General features: G+C 34.9%; 2 protein-coding genes across 3 annotated transcripts; one reads left to right on the top strand and one right to left on the bottom strand.

Annotated features, from left to right (window-relative positions):
- Nucleotides 1-307: 307 nt before the first annotated feature.
- Nucleotides 308-6,570, bottom strand: Remo (Remoulade). Of its 2 annotated transcripts, XM_076780892.1 has the most exons (13): nt 6,401-6,570; nt 5,899-6,106; nt 5,645-5,788; nt 5,474-5,545; nt 5,328-5,399; nt 5,143-5,214; nt 4,972-5,055; nt 4,564-4,893; nt 4,351-4,487; nt 3,441-4,289; nt 3,118-3,364; nt 2,731-3,024; nt 308-2,655 (listed from the first exon to the last, which is right to left on the bottom strand). In XM_076780892.1, exons 2-13 carry the CDS (start codon nt 6,084-6,086, stop codon nt 330-332), a joined length of 4,815 nt encoding a protein of 1,604 aa, XP_076637007.1. In that variant the 5' UTR covers nt 6,087-6,106; nt 6,401-6,570; the 3' UTR covers nt 308-329. The 2 variants fall into 2 exon arrangements, with proteins under 2 accessions (XP_076637007.1, XP_076637008.1); XM_076780893.1 differs by lacking the exon at nt 5,328-5,399.
- A 235-nt stretch (nt 6,571-6,805) lies between these two features.
- On the top strand, nt 6,806-9,019 carry LOC143349553 (E3 ubiquitin-protein ligase TM129). The gene is made up of 6 exons (XM_076780902.1): nt 6,806-7,275; nt 7,349-7,607; nt 7,689-7,878; nt 8,131-8,325; nt 8,398-8,546; nt 8,610-9,019. The coding sequence occupies exons 1-6, from the start codon at nt 7,074-7,076 to the stop codon at nt 8,725-8,727; spliced, it is 1,113 nt and encodes a 370-aa protein (XP_076637017.1). The 5' UTR covers nt 6,806-7,073; the 3' UTR covers nt 8,728-9,019.
- Nucleotides 9,020-18,528: the final 9,509 nt, after the last annotated feature.

The following is an 18,528-nucleotide window of genomic DNA, read 5'->3' as shown; positions in this document are numbered from 1 at the left end:
AATACTTTGATTGTTACGTAAATTGGCGACGTAAATGTCTTACATTTCTATCTAAAGAAAAATATATGTAGGAAATATTTGGCATTCAGCAAAAAATAGGAAGGTTAAGAGAATATGTTTGTAAGAAAGAATAATTTTTGTCATTATAGGAACTGTAACTCTGCAAAAACAGTAACTTGGTAGAATAATATATGTATATGTATATGGTTAATTTTCTAGATTTAATAAAAATGTAAGTGTAAGCAGAAATTATGTTTACTTTTCCGAATGAAACGTTTCTATTAAAATAAACAGGTTATTTATATTATATTTAAAGTAAAATAATCGGATTAAACGCTTGTTTCTTTTTTGGTTACTTGTAGATAAATATTTGGATTTTTCAAGTATATTTTACTGACTTCAATTTGTTGTAAACTATCTAAATTTGAATTTTTGCTTACACTTTCTACTTCATTTCCCGAATCAAAACATTTTACGATATTGCAAGGACTTGACATAAGTGATCTAATATCGGTCAGAGAGTCTGTAGTCTTTTCTTTCGAATCTTGTGCAACATTTGTACAATTTAAACTAGGTAAAGTTACCTCTGCGGTAAAACAAAAATTGTACTCGTTGGTACATACTTTAGGTATGCATTCGATATTCAATGAAGAATTAACGGTTGTCTGTACTAAATTATGCATATTATCGCTAGTTAAACTATTTACTTCGGAAAATGATAATTCTGACTGATTAAATGATTTTTGAGAAATGGAAACTTGATTGTACAAATGTGAGTTTGTAATAGTTTGGAAATTCGTGAATGACGGTTTTAAATATTTGCAATTCTTCGAATCGATAACAGAAGAGATGTCGTTCAGTGAACTACAATAGTTATTTCTCAATGCTTTTGCAGTGTCTATTGGAAGACAGTACATGCTATTAGAATGAGACAACCATTTTAAGTTTGTTTTACAGTGTTGTTTCTCTGTCTTGTACGATTCGTTGATACTTTGACATCTTTTTCTTACAAATTGTTCTTCTACACCTGTCTCTATAGTTTCATAAATTTCTGGTAAATTATGATCACTTTTCTCACTAGTCATTTGGGTAGTAGATTCTACTTCTGAACTATATTCTAAGCTACATTGTTGCGAAACATTTCGTAAGTACTTTTCTTCGTCCGTTTTTATGTCTATATCTGAATCATGCGAAGTTGTATTCGTTACTTCTAGTTTTTGACAAGAATCGTTTCTCGAAGAATTTAATACTGTATTAACGCTTATATGGTCCTGCAATCTGCAATTGTTATTGATTTTTCTCACATTTCGAAGAAGACTTTCATGACCGATAACAAAGCGCATTGGAACACTTATTTCTTCCGATATGCTACCACCGCTATCCGAGAGAATGTTAATATTTTTAATATCGTTTATTGGATTTAGTTCGACATGAATATTTGTATTATTTACTTTCGCGCTAGTGCTTAAGATAGTTTGGTCTATATTAGTTTCTAACTTTGCAGCGGGTCGCGGTACAGAAATGCAACTACCAGCATCGCTTGTTGCACCACCGTCACCTTGTTTTCTAGGACCGAGATTATTGTTTTTTGTATGACGACGCTGTTTTCTAAAGAATTTTCTAGCAACTCCGCTTTGACGGGGATTGTAAAACATTTCTACGCAAATTGGTTCGGTATACGTCGTAACGGAATTGTTAGATCTATATTGTTGTCGGTGTAACACAACTAAATTTACGTTTGCCATTTTTCTTCCAACAGGTAAAGCTTCCTGATTGCTCATAATATCCGTAAATTTTAAAGTATTGCAAGTCTGTGATCTGTTGGTACATCTTGACGAGCTAATGGAATTCGAATCGGATGTTACTTGAGTAGCTTGAGAATTAGACAACGGAGGTACTAAATGTTGTACCAAAGGATGCGTTGGAATTACGGGATTTGCATCGGAAATGCTTCTTGTTCTACAACACCGATTTTTTCGCTTTTGAAGCCAGCAACGCATTTTTAACCACTGCGATCTAACATCATTTCGTATAATTCCGTAAAAGAAAAGAACAAAAATGCCAAGCGAACTCGAGAAAAGGGAATATAATGTAGCAAATACAATTTCATCGAAAGAAATATATGCACTTAATGGTTTTACAGTTGACGCCGCTGCGGCAATCCATGATATTAGGTATAAAATTAACATGATAATTTGGCCCTTTAACTGTGTTATTTGAGAATGTTCGGAATCCACGATATCGGAAGAATCTTGTGTGCTGTGTAAACTATTTCTGTTTGTAGATAAATTTGTGCTTGGTTCCAATAATTCTAAATCCATGTTCTCTGTAGCTTGTGTACCTTCAGACAATTGAGCATTCACGTCGATATTCTGAATAGCACACTTAATAAGCAAATAAAAAATGATCAGATACATTATTAGAATTCCAGCTGGAAGAAAAAGAGCAGCAAGAGCAGGACCAGATGCGAGGAAGCAATATGAATATCCTGCATACTCTCGTAAATTTATTGCTCCTGATATACCACAAATTATCATACCTACACCCCAACCAACTAAATAAAGACCTAATAATGGTTTTGGTATCGGTTGATCCTGGATTTCGTTATTTGGAATATCTTCGAGGTCAGATTTTGAAAACTTTTTATACATATTACTGCAAACAAACCAAATGTTTAATACCGTTATACTGCGTTATATATAATTTTGTAAAATATAAAAGGATCGTTACCTAGCAGACACTGCCATCCATAATAAGGAACACAAAGACAAGTAGTGGAGCGTTAGACCAATACTTTGACAAATTTGAATATTTTCTGTCTGGTGAATACCAACACTATAAGAGAATGATAATAGTGCCATGGCAAACCAAGTATTAATAACACAATGTTTTGCTTTTTTAGGCATAGTGATAGATGTGTAACAAATAATATACGTTGCACATGTAATAATTAAGCATGTTATCGTTATAATACTTCCAATATATATTGCTGGATTTAAATATTTAAATGTTGCTCCGGTAATACTAGAAAGAAAAATGATAAATTTTAAAATACAATAAGCAATTTGTTCGATACATACCTGTTTTTAAAATATAAAAAATTCCTTCGATACATACCTGTTACCATCTTGATCAAGGTACGATGTATCTTGCAAAAGTCCGTAATATCCCAATCGATTACAATGAAATACTATTAAATTGTTCAACATATTTCTTAAATAACATCCATTACTTGTCCAACCACCCGATTTATTCAACGTTTCGTCCCAAACTACGGGTAATAATCTTTTTCCAGCATAGTAATATAAAGGTGCTCTTAACATAACGTATACTGGTTCGGTTAAATTTTTCATCGATATTCCAACTGAAAATAAATTTCAAATTGTGTATTGTTCTTTCACGATTAATAGATATCCTTTATATTATTTATTATAACATACATAATTTGCTTCCAATAATGCACGATGTAATATCCATATTATCGGTGTTGACGAGTTTAGGAAACAATCTATTATTACTGTATACAGAAATCATTACTTGATGAACAACGGCTTCTTGCGAATATTCCAATAAAGATGCAGGCAGATGTATCGAAGCTTCGATTATTCTGTCTTTTATATTAATAGGAGTAGTTCTATTGTTTGTCGTGCATTGTAAGAATTTTGATTCTGAATCGCTTGCAAAAGCAGCATTTGAATACCATGTACATATCAAACCGGTAAAACCGCTGCGTTTTATTCTAAATTCCTCCAATGCCATATTTTTTTTATAAGATTGTATGGATGGAGTAAATTCTACAATTTTTTCTACAGCTTTTATTAGCCGTGAGCAAGATTTAAAAGAAATTTCGGCTCTTTTTAAGATATTTTTTGGCAAATTAATTACTGTACTAATAACATCAATTAACAAAGAACCAAGTTCTTTTTCTTCGGTTAGAAAATTTAAATAATTTTCTATAGTTTGTGTTATAAAATTTACTTCAACAGGATCAGTCAGCTTTATTCCATGTCCTGTATAATTTTTTAATTTTTTCACAGCTTCTATCAAATTGATTTTTGCGAGCGAAAGATTAACCTTGGAAAATTGTTCCAAGCTTTTGGTTGTGTGCGATATGTAAGGACATAACTCCGTGTTCAAATTTTCCCAGTAACCGGTGATATTACAAAAGTAGGAAGCTTTTGATGGTATTTGCATTACACCAGATAAATGGTTCCCTTCGCAAGGTAATTCTGCTTTCCATCCTACCACGGTCCTCGGCCATGTATAAATGCCTTTATTGTTTTTAGTTACTGTAACATGTTTATTGATTAGATAATTACATAAAAAATGAAAACATATGGTTTATCTTACCTACTAAAGGACAATAACGAGTTTGATCAGAAATAACGATTACACTGATTGCTTTAGATCTGTTACCATTTACAGACACTAATAAACAATTCCATTGTCCGTTATGTTCTTCTTTGACCGAAACAATACTAAGCGAACTATAAAAAAATTATAGTATTATTGTATATCAACGTGTGGAAATTTTAGCTAAAATTTATTTAAATATCAGAATACCTGTCTACAATGCCACTGTCTGTCAGGTATCTATTATCGATTTTAATATTGGATAAACTTTTTTGCGGATCTGTAAATGTATTTAAATCCATAACTTCGTTGGTAGTATTAGGATACCATAACCAACTCAATTTTGCATTTCTATCTTCTGTAATACTAGGTGCTCTACATTTTAAAGTTAACGAATCTCCAACAAAAACTACTTGATTGTGAACTGGCCAAAGTTCGATTGTAGGAGGCAACCATTGGCACTGAATATTCTCTGAATATCTTATTTTTCTCACAAATTCACCCTTAATATTTGCGGGCGATGCACATTTTGGAGCAGGACTGAAATATTAGAGAAGGTAAATTATAAACATTAGGACGTATAAATATATAAATAAAAAAGAAATTTTAATACATTACATTAATTTAATCGAGCTCTTATAAATCCAATTGCTGAACCAAAATAATTCGCAATTACATATCCATGGATTATTAGACAGGTCTCTAAAATATAAATTTAAATTTGATAAAAATAATATACGTATATTTTTACATATGTTTGCATTGTGCAATATTATTTGCCTTACTTACAATTGCTTTATCGATTTAAGACCAGAAAAGGTACCTTCCTTCAAAGTTGTTAATCTATTTTCATTCAATTTCCTAAAACATATTTGTAAAATATGGTACATTAGATATTTAAATATGTCATTTTATCTATATGGGAATACTTTAAATTATTAAATGCAAAAAAGCAAAATTATAAACTCACTTACAAGTGCTCTAAAGCCAGTAAATCATGAAATAATGATGGTATCACAATACTTATGTTGTTTCCTGACAAATCGCTAATTAAACAAACAATTTTAAGATAAAAGAAAACATGTAACAATATGCAGTGAAATATAATTTATAAACTTACAGTCTTTTTAAATTTGTTAATTTTCGAAATGAATAAGCATCTATGGTTGAAATTTGATTCTTACTTAAATCCCTAAAATTAAATAAGCATATACTATTAATGTTCAATATTAACAAATGCAACAATTAAGAATGTAATTTAATCTATAATAAATCTAAATAATATTCTTACAGCCTTTCTAAATTTTCAAGACCGTTAAAACAACCTTCTCCAATAGATGTCACATTATTTTGGGATAAATCCAAACGTTTCAGGTTTGTCAAATTTTTAAATGTATTAGCTTCGATGGTATAAATCTTATTTTTGCTTAAATCTCTGCAACACATTATTAAAAACAATGCAAAATTTATATTAAATTTCATATATTATGGCATAACATAGAAATAAATGTTTTTTCTGTTAACAAACTCATATAGCATACTTACAATTGTACTAATTCCACACTGACAATATCAATATTAATACTTTTAATATTTTGTAATTCATTACCACATTTAACACGTAACCATTCTGCTTGTGCACCAATTTTGCACGTACAATATTGTGGACACGTTTGAATTATTTTTCCTCTGGCTTGAGTTAAAACTAAGAATATGAGGACAGCCTTCATCATTAGAAAAGAATGACTCTAACCTAGATAACGATAACATATCAATCGGTAAATAAAATATTATTAATATTAATTATTTAATTAATTAATTGTATAAATTATTTATATACGTAAACATTTCTGTAATAAGTGTATTTACTTATTAACAGTTTTATTCTTTCCTTTACATGGTAGAAAACATTCAAGAACATTTTTAATTTATCGTACATGCAACTTTCATTCATAATAAATAAATTTATAATGAGAAATGAGAGAAAGGTATCGGAGAAAAATAGGCAATGTAACGATGAAATTATAAATGGAAAACATGTACTTACAATATTCACGATAATCAAAATAATTATATTTCTCATATTATTTAAATGGAAAATTGTACGTATTATTTCCGCGTATTATTGTTTGCGAATAATCATTGGAAATAATTACGAGGGTGGAAAAATACTGAAAGAACAAACACCGCGAGTTCTATGAACCTACGAACTGAACTGTCATAAACTAACTATATATGTATGTATACATGTGTGGTGTGTACATACATACATATATATATATATATATATATATATATATCATGTATACATATACAATATATTACCATATACATATCACTTAAAATGTAGAAACAATAATAGGCTGATTCTCACGTATTGTATAGTATTCAAAGGTTTTGATTACTTTTGCTTTATTCAAAAGAATATATGTATAATTGTAATGTAAACACTTTTAAACCGATATAACTATGATGCAGAATTTAAAATTTCGTTAATAAATGATTACAAGTTCTATGAGTGATAAAATTACTTTTGACAACAATGTTCATGGGTATTTGTCATAATTTCAATACCTAACCATTATGTAGTTTGCATTAAATAGCGTCGACAAAACTAAGAATTTAAACACGGGATTCTCGAATATAATTATCTAAAAGATTTTTGAATGGTGAAGTACTAAAAAGAGAAAATACGCAATTAGAAGTATATTCTTTGGAATATGTCCGGTTTTTTCTTTTATTCTTTGTTTTATATTTTAATGTCAGGATGTATTATATATCCACCTAACGAATTCGTATCAGCTGGACTAACCATAAAAGACATTTTTTCAAAGTGGTTAGGCAATGAAAATACATTTTTTATACAGTATCACATAAAAAGAAGCGTAATTACATTATTTATACATTCCATTCTTCTCTTTGGTAAGTATAATCAGTTTTTATTTTTCCGAATAACCAAACTTTTTAGTACTGATTATGTTTTGTTTTCTTTTAGGTTATGTTTTTGGCGTACTTCTATTTGGATATGTGGATAGTATAAAAATATTATTGGGCCATAATAATTTATGGTTAACGATTCTCATTTGTACCGTGATTCTGCCTCTCTATACTTTATATAAAATCTTAATATGGTCTATGAATAATTGGGCTAGACATCCTATAGCACAAAATCTAGCACTTTATCGCAATAATAATAATGACAATAATATATCATGGACCGCTGTAGCTTCCAATATCAACAAAGAATATGATTGGTTACGTATTGGATTCATATTATTTAAAATATAAAATTTACGTTTAAAAGAAAGGACTAAACAATGAAAATTTTATTTTAGGGTAGATACAATTGTAATTACCACAAATAGTATAACTTGTATAATAGTAACAAACAATTGGATAATTAAAGTTATGCCTTATAAAATATTAGTTGCACACCAGAGCGATACGGTGTTAGTAGTTACCAAAAGTGACACTCACAATACGTTTCCTGTGACAAGAGGAGAAGTTCAATTTATTAACATTGAGGTATATTTATACATTTCAAAGTAGTCCTGTTTGTGTTACTGCAGTTACAGCAATGATTCTTACATTTCTATCCCTCCCAAATGAGGGGATCCTCCTTGGAGCCCGTGAAGCGTGAAATACGAAATTTAAAACACGATAGAAGCTGAGGTGTCGGCGACGTTAGATAAAACCACTTGGAAAGCTTGGCTATGGGAGGATTCTTATTAAATGAATTATTACTTTGTATTAATTGTAAATATATCCTACTTATAGGTAAAGCCCACAAGGACCGGAGCACAATCATTTGATATAAGATTAAATGCATTGGACTTTAAAAATTTCCAGGATAAAATTTCACGTCCTATTACGATATTACAAAACATTACTTTTCATAAAACTTTACTCGATCAGTTCATCGATAATTTTAAGGAACAAGTTGAAGAAAATCCATATTATAGAAGCACAGAAGTAAGTTTTAGTTTGTAAATCTAGTATTGAATCTTATTTCATAAACCAGTAATAGCATATAAATATTTTAAGGAATTAAATCAGTGTTTTGGATGTATACAAGCTACCTCGAACGTCAAATTGTTTAAACAATGCAGTAGTGGTATAGGAAACGGAGATTCTGAAGATTGTATGATGTGTTATTGTCGTCCATTGTGGTGCATTGATTGCATGGCAAAATGGTTAGAATTTAATATTTAGTAGTACTTTAATTATATTAATATTTTAATTAAATATTTTTATAGGTTTGCATCAAGACTAGATGAAAATGCACCAGAAACATGGTATTATTCTAAATGTACTTGTCCTGTATGCAGAGCACGATTTTGCATTTTAGATGTCTGTCTTATACAATCTACCTGAATACAACAGTTCATACATTAACATAAAACGAAATTTTTAAACTGTTCTTTTTAAGTGATACATGTAATCTACTAAAGTATGATTAATTAAGGAAAAAAATTGTTATTCCTTATTATTAAATGAATGTAAAATTGAGATTTGTTAAAATGAATATCACTGCAAAATGTACATTATATATACTTTTTAAAATAAGACTAGAAGATAGAATTGTTGAGAATATGTTACTCAACGTTTTAATTTATTTATAAAACGCGTTTTCAAGGTATCTGTTTCTGTATAATAGAATTTGAAAAGTGTAAAACATTTTTTATGTTTATATTAATAAAACATTTAAATCATAGCACATAGTTGTTTAATTTTTTTAATTCCAAAGTATTATAATCCCTTAAAACCGCTCCAAATGTTATTCTAATATATTTGGTTTCTTCAACCATTTCTGTATACAATATTTCATATAATTAATTAATTATAAACGATTACTGGAAGCGATACTTATATATTTGAATATTGCGCCAAAAGTGACAAAGTATAGTGTCGCCATCTATCGGAATACTAGAGGAAGTATCCGGGGTAACCTCCCCTCGCCCCCCAAGGTTTGGTGCACACGAATGGTATCGCCATCTAAGAACAGGTTTTGTACTAAACAAAGTACAGCTACCCCCACTCCTCCTACTCCTGATACGCACTATGTACCCTTGATTATTCGTTAATAACTTCTTTTCTGGGAATAAAATATGAACTTTTAGAGTTTAAGAATATAGCTGAGACCCTTGACAACATTTAAGGATACTTTTTCTATCCATGGCATGCGTTATTAAATAGTTATTAACAAATATCGGAAGTCGGAACATTTACGGCTGTATCACCGCCTGCTTCAATCGATGAATTATCAACTTTTCAACAATGACACGCATATTTTGGCTATTAGAGAACATAGTAGACATCTCTAGCAACATTTAAAGACCAATTTCGCTCCGCTCCTCGCTCTAATTAATTAGTTATTAGCGATAGATCCCTAAGGTGTCGCGTTAAAAAGTTCGAAAACGTGTGCCGACTTCCCGATATTGATTAATAACTATTTAATAACGCATGCCATGGATAGAAAAAGTATCCTTGTATGTTGCCAAGGGTCCATAGTATATTCTTCGATTCTAAAAGTTCATATTTTATTCCCATAAAAGGAGTTATTAACGAATAATTAAGGTACATAGTGCGTATCAGGAGTAGCAGGAGTGGGGGTAGCTGTACTTTGTTTAGTTCAAAACCTGTTCTTAGATGGCGATACCATTCGTGTGCACCAAACCTTGGGGGGCAAGGGGAGGTTCTTACGGGTACTTCCTCTAACATTCCGATAGATGGCGATACTATACTTTGTTACTTTTGGCGCAATATTTGAACAAGTATCGCTTCCAGTAATCGTTTATAACTAATTAATTATATGAAATAATGTATAGAGAAGTGGTAGAAGAACTTAATTAGATTCAAATAATGATTTTAAGTGATTATAATACTTTAGAATTAAAAAAATTAAGGAATTAATGGGAAAAGTAGAGGAAAGTAAATGTTCCGACTTCCGATATTTGTTAATAACTATTTAATAACGCATGCCGTGGGTAGAAAAAGTATCCTTGAATGTTGCCAAGGGTCCATACTACATTCTTCGATTCTATAAGTTCATATTTTATCCCCAGAAAAGAAGTTATTAGCGAACATGTAATCAAGGTACTGCATATCAGGAGTAGCAGGAGTGGGGGTAGCTGTACTTTGTTTAGTACAAAACCTGTTCTTAGATGGCGATACCATTCGTGTGCACCAAACCTTGGGGGGCGAGGGGAGGTTACTCCGGATACTTCCTCTAAGATTCCGATAGGTGGCGACACTTTGTCAATTTTTGAATAAATAAGTATCTCTTCCAGTAATAAATATTTGGAGCGGTTTTAAGGGATTATAATACTTTGGAATTAAAAAAATTAAACAACTATGTGCTATGATTTAAATGTTTTATTAATATAAACATAAAAAATGTTTTACACTTTTCAAATTCTATTATACAGAAACAGATACCTTGAAAACGCGTTTTATAAATAAATTAAGACGTTGAGTAACATATTCTCAACAATTCTATCTTCTAGTCTTATTTTAAAAAGTATATATAATGTACATTTTGCAGTGATATCCATTTTAACAAATCTCAATTTTACATTCATTTAATTAATAGTAATGTAAGAGAATATACATTGTATGCAAGTTGAAACGCATGATAGAGCGCGAGGAGACAAAAGAAGATCAATTTCATCGATGGACTTTGAGGCGAACGGCCGCGCAAATTGTAACAAGACAATAAATTAGTTTTATTACACTAAAGAATAACAATTTTGATCCTTCGCTGTAATTAATTCTTCGATAGGTGCCCCTGAAAACATATGTGTTAATGAATTGACCAAAGTTTGAAAATTTTGCAACATTTTGAAAGTGATTTAAATTTTGTATAGACACTTGTTCATTTGGCAAAAACTTACAATTTAATTCCAGCGGTACGTTATTGAGATTTTCTATGTTAACTTGCATTTCTCAGTCCCATTGTAAAGATGTTTCGCATTTTGTGAACATTCAACCCTTTCTTTTTGCATTGCCAACATTTAATCATATTGGTCTTGAATTTTTAGATATTGAGCGACGACATCTTTCTTCTAATCAATAATCATGTTCAGTAAAGTGGAACAGTACTGCCCTTCTATAATGTTCTCTGCCACATTCTGGTTTCTGATTTCCTGCATCCATCACCTAGGATGACAGAATATTATATGTATGTTTATTATAGTATATTATACACTTATATGTATACTTTAAAGCTAGGAATAGAACCCCTGGGAAAAATTTTAATGGTGGATTCTAGAGGCCAAAATAACACGAAAATCAAGAATACCAATTTCTTGATGGAGTCTTCGTTAAAAAGTTATTAACAATTGAATTAAAAAATTTCAAATCGTTCTGGAAAAATTATTTTCGGTTGCAGGGATCAATTACAACCATTTTTGGTCAATAGACATACCCCCGAAATCTTATCCATTTGTGAGAAAAAAATTCGAGTAGGTGTGAAATAGTTGGAAAAATTAAAAAATTTCAAATCGTTCTAAAAAAATTATTTTCAGTTGCGGGGGTTAATTACAATCATTTTTGGTCCTTAGACACACCCCCGAAATCCTACCCACTTTCTAGAAAAAAATTCAGTACGGGCGGACCTTGAAACGTTACTAACTTTTTAACGAAATCTCCATTAACAAATTAGTATTCTTGGTTTTCGTCTTATTTTGGCCTCTAGAATCTCTTATTAAAATTTTTCCCAGGGGTGGTCGAACACCCTGTATTTCATAATAAAATATACCTGCTTATAGCTTTGGTCAAGATGTGTTTTAAATTCTATTCCTCGTTTTTATCACTTCGTACGTAGGTATAGTCCAGTTATCAAGCATTGCCTCAGTCTCCAGTATGCTGGATAATCGGAATTCTACTGCAATTACAAAAAAATTAATACATTCAATATTATAGTATTATTCGTGTATGATAGACATACCAATCTTATTAATAACGTAATTTAGATTTAATTCGATTTGTTTACATCACCCCATGCACGCTGTTCAGTTATTGCCCTCTCTTTCTAAGCGATTACTTTGCCATCTAGTGGCGAAGACAGCGTACTATTTCTCGAGAAACTTGGACGTTCTGCCGTAGATGGCTGTACAATTTATTTATAATTTATTTTTATAATAAAAATAAGCTTTGAACTATGTTTATATAATACATCGATGTATGTGATCTCTGTGTATATGCAAAAAAAAAAATTATGAAATTATGGATGCGTGTTACAATTTCAAAAAGCAGAAATTACCTTGTAATTTGTTATTTTATTAACTGTAACAATAATTAATTACACGTTTCAGATTCACAGCCGACGTGAGAAATTGATTTGAATAGTGCATTTAAATTTTCTTCGTTGTTAATACATAATGGACTGGTTAAAAAAAGAATAGAAGAATTATACATGAATTTATGTAATATGTACCATATTAATGTATCATATAGTGACAGTGGACAACAAAGAGTGCTTGTCGAAGTATATTTCTCCAGTGCCGTATCTAGTATTACACATCCATCTTAATGCGACAGTTTTGTCAGCGCGGCAAGATGACATCAATTTTCACGTAGAAATTCCAATACGCAACATCTAAAAAATAACGGTTGCCATCGTCTGGGAACAGTTAGTCCCTTGATAATTCAAGCAACTTTTAACTGCTACCTTTATAACTCCCGCGATGGCCTCCTTTTCCCTACCCTTCCGGTTCGTCCTAGAAGCCTTACTTTCTTCCGCCCCCTTTACGACTGGTCTACTCTCTCTTTACGGAGCTGTACATCTTAAATAATTGATCTTAACGTAGTTGCCGGCGTTTTTATAACTGTTTTACCGCTCGCTGTTGCCGCTGTGATATACATAATGCAGCTGACGGTTTTTAAACTTGAGTCCCTGGACGTGGAGGTGTGAAAATACTCAGCTATCGGAGATACGTCTACTTCCTCGATTCTATTACAATTCTATTCTATTCTTCGTTACATAATTCCCTTCGACAAACAAGTTTTTTAAACAAAATCCAAACACGTTTCGGAACAAAAGGTGTAATTGCAAATAAATATGCTGTATATTAATACAATTACGGATCTGAACAGGAAACAGTTGCAACAGAGAGGAGGAACACTGGGTGATCTGTCTAATTTTTAGTAAATTGAAGAAGCTCGGATCGAGAGGCGCTGGTTATTTGGACGAGCGATAGCACTTTCGCCAAGAATGAACTTTCCGAATGCTGAATGCAACATCGTTCTCTTCCAGAAAGCACTTTGACAGTGCCCCGCGGGTACATTACTAGGATTGCCGCCACCAATTCAACTCCCCAGACTTGTCGAGAGCTCGGCCCCCCGACTCCCTTGTGTCTGCAAACAGAGTCGCCCGAGGCGATACCGCCGTTCAAACACCCAATCGCTCGATTCATAACGATGAAGCAACTTGCAAATTCTCCATTGTTAACGTTATTTGACTTAGCCGTGCATTCACTCTGCTGATCTGCATAATAGGTATTAACTCGAAAGGATTCAAATTTCAACCCTATCGGAATAACTGATACAAGTCTCTGAAATTTCGAGACATTTTTTTACTTACCCATCGAATAAGAAAGCAATTAACGCTAAACCTACCGACCACTTTCAATTAAACAAATAACTTATAATCCAATTGTATCGCACACCAGTCGTACAATCAACAGGAATTGCTGAAACTTCTTTAGGTATGTAGCGTCAAAGTAAATGCCAAAATAAATATAGAAAACAGCATAAATTATAATAGTTGATATAGTCATTGGATAGGGGATGAAATGCCCTTTAAAATGAGCGCTCGTACGAGTCGATAGCATAATTAGTTCCGGAGATATAGCGATTTTAGTTTCGCGTCGATGCGGTGGCTAGTTACGGAGATATAAGGGTTTCAAGCTTTGTTTACGTTTCATTGTCGGCGCGCGGTCAATGACCGTACGTGATCGTAGTAAATAGTAAATTCTTGGAAATACTACGCCCGAAACTAGGTCACGCGAGTCACGTACGCGGGCTAGGTCAGCACCACGCACGTGCGAGCGAGAGGTCCGATGCGTTAGACGGAGACAGAGATAGTCGAATTAAAAAAATTACCTTTTACATAAATTACGATATCTCGAAAACGGAAAGTCGTATCGACAAAAACCAAAAACCATTTCAAAGGGGAAGCTTTACCGCTTCTAACGATGGGTAAATTATTGATAAAGCACTAATAGTTTTGGAACTGCACGCGTCTAAAGTTTTAGTATTTTTGGTACGCGGTGTTAGACTGTCCAAGACGGTGGAAACTCCTTTCAACTTTGCTATGAAGCCAATCAGAATTTCATACCAAATTTTATCCGGTATTTTACAAACAAATATACGCAAGACAGACTAGATATTTTTCTCAGAAAACAAACAATAAAAATACAAGTGAATATTGAAAAATTCATTGTTTTTATACTATGAAAAAAGTCGTGAAGTTAAATGGCGTTGAAATAACATGGTAGGTTTAGTGTTAACCATTTTACGAATCCTTTACGACCCTGACGACCCAATAATAACAAATATGGCGTATGGCTTATGGTAATTGAGATTTTTTTTTGAGAATCCTGTATTAAAAAATAATAGGAATTGAAAAGGATCTGAAGAGGGGTCGGGGTACGCGTTCGTCACCGGATTAGAAGTCGAAGCCTGGCACCGGAAACTCGTCCCCCAGCAGTGCAAATTGCATATCATTCGAGTCCACTTTGCGGGCCAGGTGGCTCGTTTTCCGTGGGCGAAGGCGTTCGCTGATACACGGCATAGTCCTACTTTGTACAACCAAAATTCCCCGGTAAGATGCAAGAGGACACTGCCAGAAGGAAGAAGCAAAGGTGGCGGAGGCGTGGGCGGCATCGAGGAGGCAGGGAGGAAGGGAGGAATTCGTAATATAGAGGGCCGCTCTACGACTCCGTTGGGAGGAATTCCGGGGTACGTTTTAAATTGCTGCATCCCCAACCTCCTTGTTTATGTATGCTACCGTGTTTCTTATTCTTGTGCGGCAGCGAAGGAGAGCGCACGCTGCTCTAACTTTATGTGCACAGTGCTGGCATAAGTATGCAATCTATGCGTCGGTGTGACCGTATCCCTGTCTGCGTGATCGTACATGTGAAAGCGGTAACCTTTGTGTGCCCGTGAGGCGTGGGTGTACGTGTAACAGAACGCACACGCGATCGCCGCCCGCGCCTCACCCATGTATGTATTGTATGGTGAAACGTGGTCCTACGTTTTCTCTCGCCGTGTTACAACCGCTCCACGATCTGCCCGTTTTCTCCCGTGGATTCTTTTCGTGTTCCCAACCTGCTAGACTCTTTCTCCCTTATTCTCGACATCCGCCAGCCTTTCCTACCCACCCGGTGAACTCTGACCCCTCCACCTTCTTCTACGCTCTGTTTCTACCTTCCGGCACCAATTGCTGTAATCTATGGCCTATGCTCGTGGATTTAACCCTGGAATTGAACCACGGTGATTTGTATGGTTTATTAATATTCCACCGTATACACGGGATACAATTTACCCATTGGTCTTCATAGATTTCTACAATTTTTCTCACGATAAGCTGATTAAACATCTCAAGCAGAAGTTGCTGAGATTTTTTTGTGTTTACAGTACACTACAGGTACAATATAGATTAAATTAACTGCGATCAGTGTCCATGAAACAGTTTCAGGTCATAACAGTGCATGTGCAATTGAGAATCGCATTCCCTACCCTTTCTACGTGAAAAATTATTAATTTCCCTGTATACGGTCCTCGATAGACCCAAGAATCCCCTCCTGGGTGTGTTTAGCGTTCGCGAAATTTCAAAGAATGGAATTTGGTGGAAGAAAAAAGGAAGAGTGGGTCGTTGGAGGAGGATCAGCCACGTCCCGACGTTCTAGGTGAAGCGCAGAAACGGTGTAAGCATCACGGTTAACCGGAGAGATCGAGACGCGGCAGTAAACCTACTAGGCGTAGGTTTTGATGGCAGATAGCGGTGGCGAGTCGGTGGTGGACCGAGGAGGAGGGATGGTTGGGAGATGATCGGGTCGGAGGGAAGGTTTGGATACCTTGTCGAGGATAGGCTGCCGGTGCAAGTAGGTTTAATATTTGATACCGCGGGCTGGTCATCCTGCCGAGGCGATAACACAGGCCCCGCGGGAACCTTCCGCCCAACATCCCTCGGAAAACGACTGCCGCCAAACTCGCTGGATTCCGCCCCCGCGCTTCTCGCCACCACCTCTTCCATCCTACATACTCTATCCGCTATGCCGCTGCTACTCTACCTTTCTGTCTTTTCTTCGCTGACCAGACCAGTCCAGTCGCGAAAACCACACCGCCGTGACGCTTCTTCTTTTTCTTCGAAATAAACGATTCTCCATGCCCTTTCTGCCCGATAAACAAAGTTATCTCTACTTATTCCGGTTATACCGTTCTTCTACCACTTAAAAACACATTCACGCGCGACATAGAGGACTATTTAAAATACCGATCGCTCGAATCGACGTTGGTTAACCACCACCGAACGGCAGACGATCGATTATTTTCATGAATAATGCATGCACTCTTTTAAAACAAAACTGCACGGAAGTAGCAACATGATTTCGATGGACGTATAATAGTTAAACTTTGAAAACGAATTCATGTTATTTATTGAACTTTGTTGCATTAAGGTAATACCATGATAAGCAGTGGAGTAAAAGACGATGCAGCTTGGTAGAACTGCATGTAAAACAAAGGATACTTCATCTCTTGCCTCTATGATGCTTTAAAAATTGCATAATAATATCAGAATGAAACGTAAGTGGAAGATAGTTCATGTACTATATAACAGACTGTTTTTATATTACTAGTATACTACGAATAACAATTATCTACTGCAAGTTTTTGTAGTTTATAGGAATAAACGAGACTTAAGCTTGGAACGTAGCACTTGTTTATTTTGAAGAAGATGAGGATCAATGGATCCATTAGTCTACAAACACAGCACACCATTAAAGGGATTGAATTTTAAATCAATTCAACACTAGTTAAACCTATTTTTATGTAATAGAATAAATTAATAGCAGTTATTCCACCTAAATGTAACACTAATATAAATATTCTTTTCAGGTTCATCCTCCGACGGGGGTTGTCGAACGAAACGGTAATTCAAGTAAAAGAAAAGACCTAGGAGCCCCCTCATCAGTACCAGTTACACCTTCTTTATTTCGAGGATCGATGGATCCATCGGAAAACACAACACACCGTTAAAGGATCTCGTAAAATCTCATAAAACAAATGTTAATATAAGCAAGTTTTGTAAAGTTCAACACTAGTTAAGCCTATTTTACAAGTTGATAGTTGTTTCACCGAGACCAGACACTAATACGACTACCCTTTCCAGATTGATTGTCCGACGGGGTTCGTCGAACGAAAAGTAAAAATTGCGCAAGTTGCGGTGATATAGTTGTGATTTGCGGGGGCATCGACGGTAAATGGCGCGGTGTGGCAGCGACCTTGGTATTAAAACGAAGGACGATCGGGGCCGACCGGTTTACGACGTAGCTACTAATCCAAGAGCAGTAACGGCGGACAGCCAAGCGAGAGATTTCGCGGTGGTCGAACAAAAGCACGACGTGGGAGAAGAAATGTAGGTAGAAAACACGAGGCGCCTTCGAGAAGACAAGGTTGCGCGGGGCAAGGTTCGTACGAGGGGTGGTTCGCGCTAGGATGGTGACTGGGAAGGGTGTGGAGGGCCTGGTGGGGGTTGAAAGAGGACAGAATTTCCGAGAGGGAGAAAAAGGGAGAGACTGAGGGAGGGTAGAATGCAGGGAGGGACAAACGAGTGGTCACGGTTAGCGACACCCACGCGAAACGCGAAGGCAAGGGCAAAGATGGCCGACGTGGATCGGATTAGGGGCGCACGCGTGACCGTGTTAGACTCCGCCTATGCACGGTGTTACCCCTCCGTTCCAGTTGTTCTCGACTCACCCCTGTACCGAACAACCCCTCACCGGTCTGAGCACGCGCCGGTACGCGAATATCCTGGCTAGTCGCCACCCCCTACCCCTAAGTTTCCCTCTTGTTCGCGCGCTCCCGCCATCCCTCGTGGAAGAGTTCATCCGCGGAGCACTCTTCGGCCGGCCAGTCAGCGCCAAAAAGTGCACAGCTTCAGGACAAGAT

Source organism: Colletes latitarsis, chromosome 13, assembly GCF_051014445.1.
Source record: "Colletes latitarsis isolate SP2378_abdomen chromosome 13, iyColLati1, whole genome shotgun sequence".
In the NCBI taxonomy this organism is placed as follows: domain Eukaryota; kingdom Metazoa; phylum Arthropoda; class Insecta; order Hymenoptera; family Colletidae; genus Colletes; species Colletes latitarsis.
This window is presented reverse-complemented; position numbering and strand designations above follow the sequence as displayed.